At 47.8% G+C, this 16,183-nt stretch overlaps 1 protein-coding gene across 8 annotated transcripts in view; it reads right to left on the reverse strand.

Moving 5' to 3' along the window:
• Positions 1-16,183, reverse strand: part of arhgap4b (Rho GTPase activating protein 4b) — a 31,330-nt gene that overhangs the window by 3,596 nt on the left and 11,551 nt on the right. For 4 of the 8 annotated variants that reach the window (XM_090208933.1, XM_090208930.1, XM_090208932.1 and 1 more), the window contains exons 3-19: positions 14,716-14,887; positions 14,283-14,445; positions 14,036-14,098; positions 13,744-13,917; positions 13,150-13,278; positions 12,674-12,895; positions 12,358-12,459; positions 12,072-12,257; positions 11,772-11,856; positions 11,450-11,477; positions 8,812-8,839; positions 8,520-8,658; positions 8,234-8,362; positions 7,562-7,667; positions 7,196-7,423; positions 6,596-6,651; positions 5,544-5,715 (exon numbers count right to left, since the gene is read on the reverse strand). In XM_090208933.1, coding sequence (XP_090065059.1) covers positions 5,544-5,715; positions 6,596-6,651; positions 7,196-7,423; positions 7,562-7,667; positions 8,234-8,362; positions 8,520-8,658; positions 8,812-8,839; positions 11,450-11,477; positions 11,772-11,856; positions 12,072-12,257; positions 12,358-12,459; positions 12,674-12,895; positions 13,150-13,278; positions 13,744-13,917; positions 14,036-14,098; positions 14,283-14,445; positions 14,716-14,887 — 2,182 coding nt within the window. Of the gene's footprint in view, positions 1-5,543; positions 5,716-6,595; positions 6,652-7,195; positions 7,424-7,561; positions 7,668-8,233; positions 8,363-8,519; positions 8,659-8,811; positions 8,840-11,105; positions 11,203-11,449; positions 11,478-11,771; positions 11,857-12,071; positions 12,258-12,357; positions 12,460-12,673; positions 12,896-13,149; positions 13,279-13,743; positions 13,918-14,035; positions 14,099-14,282; positions 14,446-14,715; positions 14,888-16,183 lie in introns of all 8 variants that reach the window. The other 4 variants (XM_036953157.2, XM_036953154.2, XM_036953155.2 and 1 more) reach the window with 1 other exon arrangement.

Here is a 16,183-nt window from a genome sequence, read left to right on the forward strand (position 1 = left end):
GAGAGAGGGAACAGAGAAAAGTAGGAGAAGAGAGGGGGAACAGGGAAAAGTAGGAGAGGAGAGGGAACAGGGAAAAGTAGTAGAAGAGAGGGGGAACAGGGAAAAGTAGGAGAAGAGAGGGGGAACAGGGAATGTAGGAGTGGAGAGAGGGAACAGGGAAAAGTAGGAGAAGAGAGAGGGAACAGGGAAAAGTAGGAGAGGAGAGGGAACAGGGAAAAGTAGGAGAAGAGAAAGGGAACAGGGAAAGTAGGAGAGGAGAGGGAACAGGGAAAAGTAGGAGAAGAGAGAGGGAACAGGGAAAAGTAGGAGAAGAGAGAGGGAACAGGGAAAAGTAGGAGAAGAGAGAGGGAACAGGGAAAAGTAGGAGAGGAGAGGGAACAGGGAAAAGTAGGAGAAGAGAAAGGGAACAGGGAAAGTAGGAGAGGAGAGGGAACAGGGAAAAGTAGGAGAAGAGAGAGGGAACAGGGAAAAGTAGGAGAAGAGAGAGGGAACAGGGAAAAGTAGGAGAAGAGAGAGGGAACAGGGAAAAGTAGGAGAAGAGAGGGGAACAGGGAAAAGTAGGAGTAGAGAGGGAACAGGGAAAAGTAGGAGAGGAGAGAGGGAACAGAGAAACGTAGGAGAAGAGAGGGGGAACAGGGAAAAGTAGGAGAGGAGAGGGAACAGGGAAAAGTCGGAGGAGAGAGGGGGAACAGGGAAAAGTAGGAGAAGAGAGAGGGAACAGGGAAAAGTAGGAGAAGAGAGAGGGAACAGGGAAAAGTAGGAGAGGAGAGGGAACAGGGAAAAGTAGGAGAAGAGAGAGGGAACAGGGAAAAGTAGGAGAAGAGAGAGGGAACAGGGAAAAGTAGGAGAAGAGAGGGGGAACAGGGAAAAGTAGGAGAGGAGAGGGAACAGGGAAAAGTAGGAGAGGAGAGGGAACAGGGAAAAGTAGGAGAAGAGAGGGAGCAGGGAAAAGTAGGAGAAGAGAGGGGGAACAGGTAAAGTAGGAGAAGAGAGAGGGAACAGGGAAAAGTAGGAGAAGAGAGAGGGAACAGGGAAAAGTAGGAGAAGAGAGAGGGAACAGGGAAAAGTAGGAGAAGAGAGGGGGAACAGGGAAAAGTAGGAGAAGAGAGGGGGAACAGGGAAAAGTAGGAGAAGAGAGAGGGAACAGGGAAAAGTAGGAGAGGAGATGGAACAGGGAAAAGTAGGAGAAGAGAGGGGGAACAGGGAAAAGTAGGAGAAGAGAGAGGGAACAGGGAAAAGTAGGTGAAGAGAGGGGGAACAGGGAATGTAGGAGTGGAGAGAGGGAACAGGGAAAAGTAGGAGAAGAGAGAGGGAACAGGGAAAAGTAGGAGAAGAGAGGGAACAGGGAAAAGTAGGAGAAGAGAGAGGGAACAGGGAAAAGTAGGAGAGGAGAGGGGGAACAGGGAAAAGTAGGAGAAGAGAGGGAACAGGGAAAAGTAGGTGAAGAGAGGGGGAACAGGGAAAGTAGGAGTGGAGAGAGGGAACAGGGAAAAGTAGGAGAAGAGAGAGGGAACAGGGAAAAGTAGGAGAAGAGAGAGGGAACAGGGAAAAGTAGGAGAAGAGAGAGGGAACAGTGAAAAGTAGGAGAAGAGAGAGGGAACAGGGAAAAGTAGGAGAGGAGAGAGGGAACAGGGAAAAGTAGGAGAAGAGAGAGGGAACAGGGAAAAGTAGGTGAAGAGAGGGGGAACAGGGAAAGTAGGAGTGGAGAGAGGGAACAGGGAAAAGTAGGAGAAGAGAGAGGGAACAGGGAAAAGTAGGAGAAGAGAGAGGGAACATGGAAAAGTAGGAGAAGAGAGGGGGAACAGGGAAAGTAGGAGAAGAGAGAGGGAACAGGGAAAAGTAGGAACAGAGAGAGGGAACAGGGAAAAGTAGGAGAAGAGAGGGAACAGGGAAAAGTAGGAGAAGAGAGAGGGAACAGGGAAAAGTAGGAGAAGAGAGAGGGGGAACAGGGAAAAGTAGGAGAAGAGAGGGGGAACAGGGAAAAGTAGGAGAAGAGAGAGGGAACAGGGAAAAGTAGGAGAAGAGAGGGGGAACAGGGAAAAGTAGGAGAAGAGAGAGGAACAGGGAAAAGTAGGAGAAGAGAGAGGGAACAGGGAAAAGTAGGAGAAGAGAGGGGGTACAGAGAAAAGTAGAAGAAGAGAGGGAACAGGGAAAAGTCGGAGAAGAGAGGGGGAACAGGGAAAAGTAGGAGAAGAGAGAGGGAACAGGGAAAAGTAGGAGAGGAGATGGAACAGGGAAAAGTAGGAGAAGAGAGAGGGAACAGGGAAAAGTAGGTGAAGAGAGGGGGAACAGGGAAAGTAGGAGTGGTGAGAGGGAACAGGGAAAAGTTGGAGAAGAGAGAGGGAACAGGGAAAAGTAGGAGAAGAGAGGGGGAACAGAGAAAAGTAGGAGAAGAGAGGGGGAACAGGGAAAAGTAGGAGAGGAGAGGGAACAGGGAAAAGTAGGAGAAGAGAGAGGGAACAGGGAAAAGTAGGAGAAGAGAGGGGGTACAGAGAAAAGTAGAAGAAGAGAGGGAACAGGGAAAAGTAGGAGAAGAGAGGGGGAACAGGGAAAAGTAGGAGAAGAGAGAGGGAACAGGGAAAAGTAGGAGAGGAGATGGAACAGGGAAAAGTAGGAGAAGAAAGGGGGAACAGAGAAAAGTAGGAGAAGAGAGGGGGAACAGGGAAAAGTAGGAGAGGAGAGGGAACAGGGAAAAGTAGGAGAGGAGAGGGGGAACAGGGAAAAGTAGGAGAAGAGAGGGGGGACAGGGAAAAGTAGGAGAGGAGAGGGAACAGGGAAAAGTAGGAGAAGAGAGGGGGAACAGGGAAAAGTAGGAGAAGAGAGAGGGAACAGGGAAAAGTAGGAGAAGAGAGAGGGAACAGAGAAAAGTAGGAGAAGAGAGGGGGAACAGGGAAAAGTAGGAGAAGAGAGGGAACAGGGAAAAGTAGGAGAGGAGCGGGAACAGGGAAAAGTAGGAGAGGAGAGGAACAAAGAAAATTAGGAGAAGAGAGGGGGAACAGGGAAAAGTAGGAGAAGAGAGGGAACAGGGAAAAGTAGGATGGGAGAGGGGGAACAGGGAAAAGTAGAAGAAGAGAGATGGAACAGGGAAAAGTAGGAGAGGAGAGGGAACAGGGAAAAGTAGGAGAAGAGAGGGGGAACAGGGAAAAGTAGGAGAAGAGAGAGGGAACAGGGAAAAGTAGGTGAAGAGAGGGGGAACAGGGAAAAGTAGGAGAAGAGAGGGGGAACAGGGAAAAGTAGGAGAGGAGAGAGGGAACAGGGAAAAGTAGGAGAGGAGAGGGGGAACAGGGTAAAGTTGAAGAAGAGACGGGGAACAGGGAAAAGTAGGAGAGGAGAGAGGGAACAGGGAAAAGTAGGAGAGGAGAGGGAACAGGGAAAAGTAGGAGAGGAGAGAGGGAACAGGGAAAAGTAGGAGAAGAGAGAGGGAACAGGGAAAAGTAGGAGAAGAGAGAGGGAACAGGGAAAGTAGGAGAGGAGATGGAACAGGGAAAAGTAGGAGAGGAGAGAGGGAACAGAGAAAAGTAGGAGAAGAGAGGGGGAACAGGGAAAAGTAGGAGAGGAGAGGGAACAGGGAAAAGTAGTAGAAGAGAGGGGGAACAGGGAAAAGTAGGAGAAGAGAGGGGGAACAGGGAATGTAGGAGTGGAGAGAGGGAACAGGGAAAAGTAGGAGAAGAGAGAGGGAACAGGGAAAAGTAGGAGAGGAGAGGGAACAGGGAAAAGTAGGAGAAGAGAGAGGGAACAGGGAAAAGTAGGAGAAGAGAGAGGGAACAGGGAAAAGTAGGAGAAGAGAGAGGGAACAGGGAAAAGTAGGAGAGGAGAGGGAACAGGGAAATGTAGGAGAAGAGAAAGGGAACAGGGAAAAGTAGGAGAGGAGAGGGAACAGGGAAAAGTAGGAGAAGAGAGAGGGAACAGGGAAAAGTAGGAGAAGAGAGAGGGAACAGGGAAAAGTAGGAGAAGAGAGGGGGAACAGGGAAAAGTAGGAGAAGAGAGAGGGAACAGGGAAAAGTAGGAGAAGAGAGAGGGAACAGGGAAAAGTAGGAGAGGAGAGGGAACAGGGAAAAGTAGGAGAAGAGAAAGGGAACAGGGAAAAGTAGGAGAAGAGAGGGAACAGGGAAAAGTAGGAGAAGAGAGAGGGAACAGGGAAAAGTAGGAGAGGAGAGGGAACAGGGAAAAGTAGGAGAAGAGAGAGGGAACAGGGAAAAGTAGGAGAAGAGAGAGGGAACAGGGAAAAGTAGGAGAAGAGAGGGGGAACAGGGAAAAGTAGGAGAGGAGAGGGAACAGGGAAAAGTAGGAGAGGAGAGGGAACAGGGAAAAGTAGGAGAAGAGAGGGAGCAGGGAAAAGTAGGAGAAGAGAGGGGGAACAGGTAAAGTAGGAGAAGAGAGAGGGAACAGGGAAAAGTAGGAGAAGAGAGAGGGAACAGGGAAAAGTAGGAGAAGAGAGAGGGAACAGGGAAAAGTAGGAGAAGAGAGGGGGAACAGGGAAAAGTAGGAGAAGAGAGGGGGAACAGAGAAAAGTAGGAGAAGAGAGGGGGAACAGGGAAAAGTAGGAGAAGAGAGAGGGAACAGGGAAAAGTAGGGGAGGAGATGGAACAGGGAAAAGTAGGAGAAGAGAGGGGGAACAGGGAAAAGTAGGAGAAGAGAGAGGGAACAGGGAAAAGTAGGTGAAGAGAGGGGGAACAGGGAATGTAGGAGTGGAGAGAGGGAACAGGGAAAAGTAGGAGAAGAGAGAGGGAACAGGGAAAAGTAGGAGAAGAGAGGGAACAGGGAAAAGTAGGAGAAGAGAGAGGGAACAGGGAAAAGTAGGAGAGGAGAGGGGGAACAGGGAAAAGTAGGAGAAGAGAGGGAACAGGGAAAAGTAGGTGAAGAGAGGGGGAACAGGGAAAGTAGGAGTGGAGAGAGGGAACAGGGAAAAGTAGGAGAAGAGAGAGGGAACAGGGAAAAGTAGGAGAAGAGAGAGGGAACAGGGAAAAGTAGGAGAAGAGAGAGGGAACAGGGAAAAGTAGGAGAAGAGAGAGGGAACAGGGAAAAGTAGGAGAGGAGAGAGGGAACAAGGAAAAGTAGGAGAAGAGAGAGGGAACAGGGAAAAGTAGGTGAAGAGAGGGGGAACAGGGAAAGTAGGAGTGGAGAGAGGGAACAGGGAAAAGTAGGAGAAGAGAGAGGGAACAGGGAAAAGTAGGAGAAGAGAGAGGGAACATGGAAAAGTAGGAGAAGAGAGGGGGAACAGGGAAAGTAGGAGAAGAGAGAGGGAACAGGGAAAAGTAGGAGAAGAGAGAGGGAACAGGGAAAAGTAGGAGAAGAGAGGGAACAGGGAAAAGTAGGAGAAGAGAGAGGGAACAGGGAAAAGTAGGAGAAGAGAGAGGGGGAACAGGGAAAAGTAGGAGAAGAGAGGGGGAACAGGGAAAAGTAGGAGAAGAGAGAGGGAACAGGGAAAAGTAGGAGAAGAGAGGGGGAACAGGGAAAAGTAAGAGAAGAGAGAGGGAACAGGGAAAAGTAGGAGAAGAGAGGGAAGAGGTATTTCTCTAGTCTCTTGTTTACATTTTACTCACCCTTCCAACACACTGATATATTTATGCGGTATGAGACCCCTAACTCCTCCCGCTTCCCCTCTCCACCAATCAGAAGAGGCCTTGCTGTGCAGAAGGAGGGGATCCCCCTGCTTAAAGGACAGTTCAGTAGCAGATCGCGCGGTGTAATCAAACATGGCCACCGCCTCCCACTCTACAAGAAATACAAAACTTTATTGTACTGTACATTTCTGAAGAAAGAGAGAGGTGTGAGCATGTGTGTGCATGTGTTTGTGTGTTGTGGGGGTGAAAAATTAGTATTACTTTAAATTATAGGTATGTACAGTCCTGTATTCTGGTTGTGTAAATTGCTGTTTTCACCCAACTCTGTGCCTAATCCACCATCTTTCTTTTTCTTCTTTCTTTTTTTTTTCTCCCCAATTTCATGGTATCCAATTGTTGTAGTAGCTACTATCTTGTCTCATTGTTACAACTCCCGTACGGGCTCGGGAGAGACGAAGGTTGAATGTCATGCGTCCTCCGATACACAACCCAACCAGCCGTACTGCTTCTTAACACAGCGCACATCCAACCCGGAAGCCAGCCGCACCAATGTGTTGGAGGCTACACTGTGCACCTGGCAACCTTGGCTAGCACCGGTTACGACAGAGCCTGGGCGCGAACCCAGGGACTCTGATGGCACAGCTGGCGCTGCAGTACAGCGCCCTTAACCACTGCGCCACCCGGGAGGCCCTAATCCACCATCTTGTGTTCTTGCCCCCACCCTCTGAACTCTGTACTCTGAAACTTGCATGTTCGGAACGAGGTATCTCTGTTCTGAACAAAAGTCTCTCCTTAACCTCTATTCTAAGAACAAACAGTTCTTAGTACTAACAAGAGAACACAGGGTACAGAATATTTGGACATCTTGTAGATAGGGGTTGGTTCGACACATTGACACAGTTGTGGTGGATTGTAGGAAATGTAGGAAGGTTGGGCTGTATAAGACAATATCTACCACAGTGTGTGTGTGTGTGTGTGTGTGTGTGTGTGTGTGTGTGTGTGTGTGTGTGTGTGTATATGTGCGTGCTCACCATCCTCAATGTGGAATTGTTCAGTCTCACCATCTCCCTCCTCTGTGATTGGTTCACTACAAACAGAGACGACATCAGTCTTTTTCTCTCTGTTTCTCTCTGTAAACAATATGGTCAGTACTGCATAAAAGCCCAGATCCGATGTGGTTGGAGGCTCCGTATGGAGGATGTGATGCAATTGCGGAGCATCCGGAGGCATATTAGAGGCCAAATTGAGCTCTGTACTGCATCACTGTGCACCTCCCAAATTTTGTAACAATGCGGAGTGCTCCGTAAGCTCCGTTTAGCTTCACATTGACATGATTGGTTGCCGGTCGGTGGGAAAGGGAGGTCCTGTATAAATACAAGCTACTTTCCTTGACAAGTTCCTTAACAACAGCTCTGTGCTGCTCCACGAAGCACAAGAAGTATGAATGCCCTGACTTCTGCAGAGGCTGAATCACTGTAAATGCTGCACAGCCAATGCAGACGTCAGATTGACCATTCAGCACCTTTAAGAGATGTTTAAATGTGACAAAATGATTGTGCTTTATGGTAACTGGTTTATAAATCAGGATAGTACAGTATCTGTTAGTATCTATCTATCTCTCTCTATCTTACCAGTACTCCTGCTCCAGAGTCATGTGCTTCTCGTACACGGGCCCGGGCAGCTCTGATTGGCACGGGAAGATGACATCATACTGGAGGATCATGGTCTTGACGAGGTCATTGACCTGTGGTTGCCTAGCGACAACATCACCAGAATCCGACCCTCTCAGGAGGCTCGGCCCGAAACACACAGCCAGGTTATAGGGCTGCATCATGTTCTCATCGCTGTACTGGGACACACTACACACACACCAGACACATACACAGCCACACGCATGCACGCACACACACCCACCCACCGCCAAGTTATACAGCTGTGTAAGGGAGTTGGCTCTGTGAAGACACACGCAGGACATGAATGTGCAAACTGAAACGTACTGGTTGAGGAAAGCGAAGAGGTAACGTATGACGATAAGGAGAGGTCGAGGGAAGGAGGAGACAACTGACTTTATCTGAGCTGCTTTCTCTGCCAATCCCTCGTTTTCTGAGAGAGAGAGAGAGAGAGAGAGAGCGAGAGAGAGAGAGAGAGAGAGAGAGCAGGGGAGGGAGAGAGACGGAGAGAGAGAGAGAGAGAGGAGAGCAGGGGAGGGAGAGAGAGAGAGAGAGAGGGAGGGAGAGGGAGAGCGAGAGAGAGAGAGGGAGGGAGAGGGAGGGAGGGAGGGAGAAAGAGAGATGGAGAAAGAGAGAGAGCGAGAGAGACAGAGAGAGAGAGAGAGGGAGGGAGGGAGGGAGGGAGGGAGGGAGGGAGGGAGGGAGGGAGGGAGGGAGGGAGGGAGGGAGGGAGGGAGGGAGGGAGGGAGGGAGGGAGGGAGGGAGGGAGGGAGGGAGGGAGGGAGGGAGGGAGGGATGGAGAAAGAGAGAGAGACAGAGAGAGAGGGGGGGGAAGAGGGATGGAGAAAGAGAGAGAGCGAGAGAGAGACAGAGAAAGGGAGGAAGGGAGAAATAGGGAGGGAGGGAGAGGCATGATATCATACAGTACATGTGTTTAGTTACAGACACAAGTCAGTCGTGTCAGTAGTGTGTAGCATTGTGTGTGTGTGTTTGACTTACGGACACAGTCCAATAGTTCTGTGTAGTATTCATCAGGGAACAACGACGGGTCCAGTCCTCTGAAGTACAGCTTCAACACACCAGCCACCGAATCAATGTCACAGTCACTGTCTGCTAGAGGGTCCTCTCCTACAAACACACACACACACACACAAACATGTTGTTGACAACTCAGCTTCCATGCACACATACACACTGCATCCCCCAAATATAATCTTTGAATGGGCATCTGATGCAACACTCCCCAGTACCTCTCTCAGACAACACCTATGTGTGTGCAGGTTACCTCGCTCAAAAGCGTCCCTGATGTGGTTGACCTCTCTCTGGGACCCTGGAACACGGAATATCCCCTCATGGTGCAGACCGTGAAGATTTATAAAGCGAATGCAGCTTTCAACCACCACAGGAATCTGCTGCCCTGAACTCTGAGAGAGAGAGAGAGAGAGAGAGAGAGAGAGGAGAGAGAGAGAGAGAGCGAGAGAGAGAGAGAGAGAGAGAGAGAGAGAGAGTGAGTGAGAGTCAAACGGAAGTCAACATACACCACACACACACACACGACAGGAAAGAGTCAATAATACCTGTGTCCTAGACATTCTCCTCCTTCTTCTACACTCAGCCAAGCAGAAAGAGAGAGGGAGAGGGAAAGAGAAAGAGAAGGATTGAAGAGAAGATTATAAAAGTGAAAGAAAGCACAAGAGGGGAACAAGGCACACTCACAAGAGTAGAAGAGACACTACTGTTTAAGATCACTCACCGGAGTAGGAGAGAGACTACTGTTTAAGATCACTCACCGGAGTAGGAGAGAGACTACCGTTTAAGATCACTCACCGGAGTAGGAGAGAGACTACCGTTTAAGATCACTCACCGGAGTAGGAGAGAGACTACTGTTTAAGATCACTCACCAGAGTAGGAGAGAGACTACTGTTTAAGATCACTCACCGGAGTAGGAGAGAGACTACTGTTTAAGATCACTCACCAGAGTAGGAGAGAGACTACTGTTTAAGATCACTCACCGGAGTAGGAGAGAGACTACTGTTTAAGATCACTCACCAGAGTAGGAGAGAGACTACTGTTTAAGATCACTCACCGGAGTAGGAGAGAGACTACTGTTTAAGATCACTCACCGGAGTAGGAGAGAGACTACTGTTTAAGATCACTCACCGGAGTAGGAGAGAGACTACTGTTTAAGATCACTCACCGGAGTAGGAGAGAGACTACTGTTTAAGATCACTCACCGGAGTAGGAGAGAGACTACTGTTTAAGATCACTCACCGGAGTAGGAGAGAGACTACTGTTTAAGATCACTCACCGGAGTAGGAGAGAGACTACTGTTTAAGATCACTCACCGGAGTAGGAGAGAGACTACTGTTTAAGATCACTCACCGGAGTAGGAGAGAGACTACTGTTTAAGATCACTCACCGGAGTAGGAGAGAGACTACTGTTTAAGATCACTCACCGGAGTAGGAGAGAGACTACTGTTTAAGATCACTCACCGGAGTAGGAGAGAGACTACTGTTTAAGATCACTCACCGGAGTAGGAGAGAGACTACTGTTTAAGATCACTCACCGGAGTAGGAGAGAGACTACTGTTTAAGATCACTCACCGGAGTAGGAGAGAGACTACTGTTTAAGATCACTCACCGGAGTAGGAGAGAGACTACTGTTTAAGATCACTCACCGGAGTAGGAGAGAGACTACTGTTTAAGATCACTCACCGGAGTAGGAGAGAGACTACTGTTTAAGATCACTCACCGGAGTAGGAGAGAGACTACTGTTTAAGATCACTCACCGGAGTAGGAGAGAGACTACCGTTTAAGATCACTCACCGGAGTAGGAGAGAGACTACTGTTTAAGATCACTCACCGGAGTAGGAGAGAGACTACTGTTTAAGATCACTCACCGGAGTAGGAGAGAGACTACTGTTTAAGATCACTCACCGGAGTAGGAGAGAGACTACTGTTTAAGATCACTCACCGGAGTAGGAGAGAGACTACTGTTTAAGATCACTCACCAGAGTAGGAGAGAGACTACTGTTTAAGATCACTCACCGGAGTAGGAGAGAGACTACTGTTTAAGATCACTCACCGGAGTAGGAGAGAGACTACCGTTTAAGATCACTCACCGGAGTAGGAGAGAGACTACTGTTTAAGATCACTCACCGGAGTAGGAGAGAGACTACTGTTTAAGATCACTCACCGGAGTAGGAGAGAGACTACTGTTTAAGATCACTCACCGGAGTAGGAGAGAGACTACTGTTTAAGATCACTCACCGGAGTAGGAGAGAGACTACTGTTTAAGATCACTCACCGGAGTAGGAGAGAGACTACTGTTTAAGATCACTCACCGGAGTAGGAGAGAGACTACTGTTTAAGATCACTCACCGGAGTAGGAGAGAGACTACTGTTTAAGATCACTCACCGGAGTAGGAGAGAGACTACTGTTTAAGATCACTCACCGGAGTAGGAGAGAGACTACTGTTTAAGATCACTCACCAGAGTAGGAGAGAGACTACTGTTTAAGATCACTCACCGGAGTAGGAGAGAGACTACTGTTTAAGATCACTCACCGGAGTAGGAGAGAGACTACTGTTTAAGATCACTCACCGGAGTAGGAGAGAGACTACTGTTTAAGATCACTCACCGGAGTAGGAGAGAGACTACTGTTTAAGCTCTCAGAAGAGGAGAATTTAGAGAGAGAAAGAAAGTTGAGGAGAGAGAACAAAAGTGCCGAAGAGCTTTATGACACATTGTCAGTATTAGTGTTGGAGCGTGGAGATTGATTCCCTGAAGCTTCTGTCCACACACTGCATATCTCTCCTACACATGTTAGCGTTATGACATATTAGTGTGTATGTTTGTGTGTGTGTGTTACCTGTATGAAACCCAGCATATCAGAGGTGAAGAGAGTGTGGCTGTACATGGAACAGGGTCTGGACCTCCGCACACGCACTGACCTAGCACACTGCATTCTGGGAGATATACAGCATCACTCACCAGTCATACACTGATACACACACATCATGCTTTTCAACAGTAACAGTGTAGTGTTGTTTTTGCTACAGTCTTGGATTTGTTGCTGCGTTGAAGATTATACTCTCTCTTTCTCTCTTTCATCTCTTTTTCTTTCTCTCTCGTCTTTCTTTTTCTCTCTCATTTCTCTCTCTCTCCATGTCTCTCTCCCTTTCTCTCTCTCAGAGAAATAACAGGAATGTTTACCTGGAGGGGTCGCTATCAACGGCCTTAGCTGGAAAACAAACAGATATTTGAAGATAGAGGGGGTGAGGGAGGGGGGCGAGAGAGGAAGAATGGGAGAGGGAGAAGGAAGAAGGAGAGCGAGAGGGAGAGAGTTAGGAATAGTGCAAGATTAGTTATGTAGTAGTTGTGTGGTATTACAGTAGTAGAAGTATAGTAGTAGTACAGTTGTAGTATATAGTATTAGTATAGTAGTACAGTAGTGGTGCAGTAGTAGTATAGTATTAGTAAAGTAGTAGAATAGTAGTAGTACAGTAGTAGTGCAGTAGTAGTATAGTAGAAGTACCTTTCTGTATGGCCTCCTGCAGCAGGTCATGTTTAGCCTGTAGTTTGGAGATCAGGGAGCTTCCAATCAGATACTCCTTAACTTTCTGACAAACGACAGAAACAGAGATACACACTTTAACCTTTGCAGCTTTAGCTTGTTTACACAGCTTCAGCTCAGTTGGCTAACACAGTCTTGTGTTTTTCAGATGTCCCGGGTTTTAAACCTAGATGGTCACAGAAGCACTATAAGGAGACGCAATCCATAATACTATCATTAGACTCCCCTCACACCTTCCCCTGATCAATGGGATGTCCTCACCGTAAAGTAGAATGTCTCTGTTTCCTGCTGATTGGCTCTCCGCTTGGCAAGGGCTAGCTTGGAGGCAGAGGCGGTTCCCATGGGGTCGTGTGATAGGCTGATGGGCAGGTCAGGGGGGGGGTTACTGTCACTGTCACACATATTGTCCAATAGCGCGGAGAGGGTGGCTTTCAGTGTCTTACTGACCTGGAAAATAGATACATACAATATATAGAAAATGGATCCATCGATTGATCGATGGTTCGATAAATCAATGGATAGATTAAGGATAGAGCGAAAACCTCACCTCCTCTGTTTCCAAGGTTTCGGTGGAGAGGCGGGACTGGAGCTGTTGGAACCTGGTCTCTAACTCATACCTCACCTGGCTCTCCGCACTCACCTCGCCCACCTGGAACACATTAGGGATGTGTATAGTATAACAGGTGTACTGGTGTGTGAACCAACAGCACTTCCTATGGGATCTCAACATATCATGTTCAGTGTGTCACAGAATATACAGGACACATATTGGCCTCGTCAACAGCCATCTTTGCACTCCATAATTCTGATCAAATGTGTCACGGTCATCATCCACTGATGGATGACCATGAATGTGTGTGTACCTGGTCTCCCTCATGAGGATGGTAACTGAAGCGGAAGGGCAGACAGAATGCTGTGTCGTGGTTCTGTAGGAGAGCGTCTCTGTCTCCGCCCTGATCCAGTGATGTCACTTCCTGTTCCAGCTGCTTCAGCCCGGCCTCCTCAGCCTTCAGGACACGCCCCCTGCTGGCTAGGTAGGACCTCATCACTCGCTCCAAGGAGAGATGGAACCCCAGGTCAGTACACTGAGAGGTAGAGAGTGTGTGTGTGTGAGCGAGAGAGAGAGAGAGAGAGAGAGAGAGAGAGAGAGAGAGAGAGATTAATACTTAGTTTGTCAGTTAAACATTTTATAATATAAGATTGCGTAACAGACACACACAAAGGCACCAGCGCGCACAAAAACACGCACACACGCGCACACACGCGCACACACACACACACACACACACACACACACACACACACACACACACACACACACATACACACAGTGACTCACGTCTATGAGTGTGCTGAGATCCTGTAGATAGTACTTGTTCATAGTTGCGTTGGCAGCTGCCAGATTCAGCAGATAGTCATTACGAGCCTTAGTGCACTTCAGCTGGGTCTCCTGCACTCTGCCATGTCTCTATGGAGAGCACACACACACAATTTGGTTAAAAGAATAGCTAATGACAACGAAGGTCCGTTGATTCATACTGCCTTTGGTACAGGCTCAGGCCAGGGGTTAGAGGTTAGGGTTTAGGGTCAAGGGGTTTGACACTAGCTGTAGTTGGTTTGATTTGGCACTACAGAAGTAGCTCACATTATTGTTCCGTTGTGTGTGGTTTTCATGTGGCACAGGATGTCTGACTCAAAACTCTACAAAACTGTCTGTATCCTGTGCCACATGAAAACCACACACGTCTCAACAACAACCATGGCCACCCTCCAGGCTGACTTCATTGCAGACGTTGCATTGGATTAACAAATGGTTATGTGCCACATCATGGACTGTGCAGTCGGGCATCAGATTGTTATATCATACGATGTGGTTAGCTGTTATAGTAAATACATTGTGAGATCTGGCAGTGTAGTCAGATGCGACCTTTACCTTTTCCATCATTTTCTCCATCTTCTTCACAGAGCTCCGCCGCTGGCCTCCTGATTGGGTTATCCCCAGTTCAGCTGACTTCCCTGTCTGTCTCTCCTCCAATCGTGTGGCTTCCTTTAGTTTCCCCTCCGCTGTCAGACTCTCTGTATGGTACTGGTGGTATGTCCTCAGAGCCTACACACACACACACACACACACACACACACACACACACACACACACACACACTAGTGATACAATCTTCATCTTTTTACTTTTGTCCACATCGTTAGTGACTGAGGTATGTTCGTACCGTCTGCAGTTCAGTGGTGACCTTCAGTAGCTCATCTTGCATCTGAACTCCCACCTCCTTACTCTGATCAGAGACATATCAGTCATCAGACAGTGTAACACGCTATCACATTTTCACTTTTAGATTTTGGAGTTGTGTAGATCAGTGAAAAATACGTATCATTTTATGTACAGACGATCTTGACTGGAAGCCAAAGGAAGTGGGTCGATCATTTGTTCAGGTACTGTAAATATGAATGTGTGTTTACCCGTTTTGCCAGACGGTGTGTGTCCTCTGAGCAGTGTGTGAGTCGCTGTGTGAGTGTGTGTGAGCAGGAGTCACTCAGCGCTGCATGTTCTCTGCTCTCTGCACGTGTCTGAGTCAACAAAACTGACCAACACTGAGACACTGATTGACCACTCTGCTCCTTCCTACAGGGAGGGAGGGGGAGGAGGGGGTAGAGGAGAGAAAGACAGAGGGGGAAAGATAGATAGGGAGAGACAGAGGGGGAGAGACAGGGGGGAGAGACAGGGTGAGGACAGAGAGGGCAAGACTTAAACCAATTTACGTAATATTATCATTGAGTTCCCTATACTAACATTCCACCAATAATAATGTCTGCCAGTCAGTATGAACAGATCAAGCAATAAAAGCAAAATAAACAATGCAGAATTGTTTTTTACACACACACACACACACACCTCTTGGTCTTTAGGGTGAACCTCTCTGTAAGTTTGTCGAGGGCACGGGCATACTCCGCCTCAATGTCACCACGACGACGGAAGAACTCGGACAGGTCAGACAGCTGTTGACCTTTGACCTCCACCTGACCGTCCAGAACCTTCATTTGGTCACACAGCTGGGCCCGCAGGTCTACACACACACACATACAGACACACGCACACACACAGACACACGTACGAAGTTCACAACAGAGGCGATCACGAACAGATCTGATCAAAAAACATCATTATTAATGGGCCGTCATTGTAAATAAGAATTTGTTCTTAACTGACTTGCCTTAAATAAAGGTTACATAAGAAATGTAAATGTACGTTGAAAACACTCTAACGCCTCAAACCACTCAGGCCACAGCTAAGTGCATTGTTAGATGCCTTTTTGCCATCCCGAGTCAATATATACATAGAAGAGCTCAGCTAAACATAGAATCACATGGTTTATCCATCTCTCTGACCTCATGGTTTATCCATCTCTCTGACCTCATGGTTTATCCATCTCTCTGACCTCATGGTTTATCCATCTCTCTGACCTCATGGTTTATCCATCTCTCTGACCTCATGGTTTATCCATCTCTCTGACCTCATGGTTTATCAATCTCTCTGACCTCATGGTTTATCCATTTCTCTGACCTCATGGTTTATCCATCTCTCTGACCTCATGGTTTATCCATCTCTCTGACCTCATGGTTTATCCATCTCTCTGACCTCATGGTTTATCCATCTCTCTGACCTCATGGTTTATCCATCTCTCTGACCTCATGGTTTATCCATCTCTCTGACCTCATGGTTTATCCATCTCTCTGACCTCATGGTTTATCCATCTCTCTGACCTCATGGTTTATCCATCTCTCTGACCTCATGGTTTATCCATCTCTCTGACCTCATGGTTTATCCATCTCTCTGACCTCATGGTTTAACCATCTCTCTGACCTCATGGTTTATCCATCTCTCTGACCTCATGGTTTATCCATCTCTCTGACCTCATGGTTTATCCATCTCTCTGACCTCATGGTTTATCCATCTCTCTGACCTCATGGTTTATCCATCTCTCTGACCTCATGGTTTATCCATCTCTCTGACCTCATGGTTTAACCATCTCTCTGACCTCATGGTTTATCCATCTCTCTGACCTCATGGTTTATCCATCTCTCTGACCTCATGGTTTATCCATCTCTCTGACCTCATGGATTATCCATCTCTCTGACCTCATGGTTTATCCATCTCTCTGACCTCATGGTTTATCCATCTCTCTGACCTCATGGTTTATCCATCTCTCTGACCTCATGGTTTATCCATCTCTCTGACCTCATGGTTTATCCATCTCTCTGACCTCATGGTTTATCCATCTCTCTGACCTCATGGTTTATCCATCTCTCTGACCTCAGAACAAAGGTGACTACAAATGCAAAGGTACCAATGTCTATTCAAT

Source organism: Oncorhynchus mykiss, chromosome 18, assembly GCF_057628025.1.
Source record: "Oncorhynchus mykiss isolate SJ-2025 chromosome 18, ASM5762802v1, whole genome shotgun sequence".
In the NCBI taxonomy this organism is placed as follows: domain Eukaryota; kingdom Metazoa; phylum Chordata; class Actinopteri; order Salmoniformes; family Salmonidae; genus Oncorhynchus; species Oncorhynchus mykiss.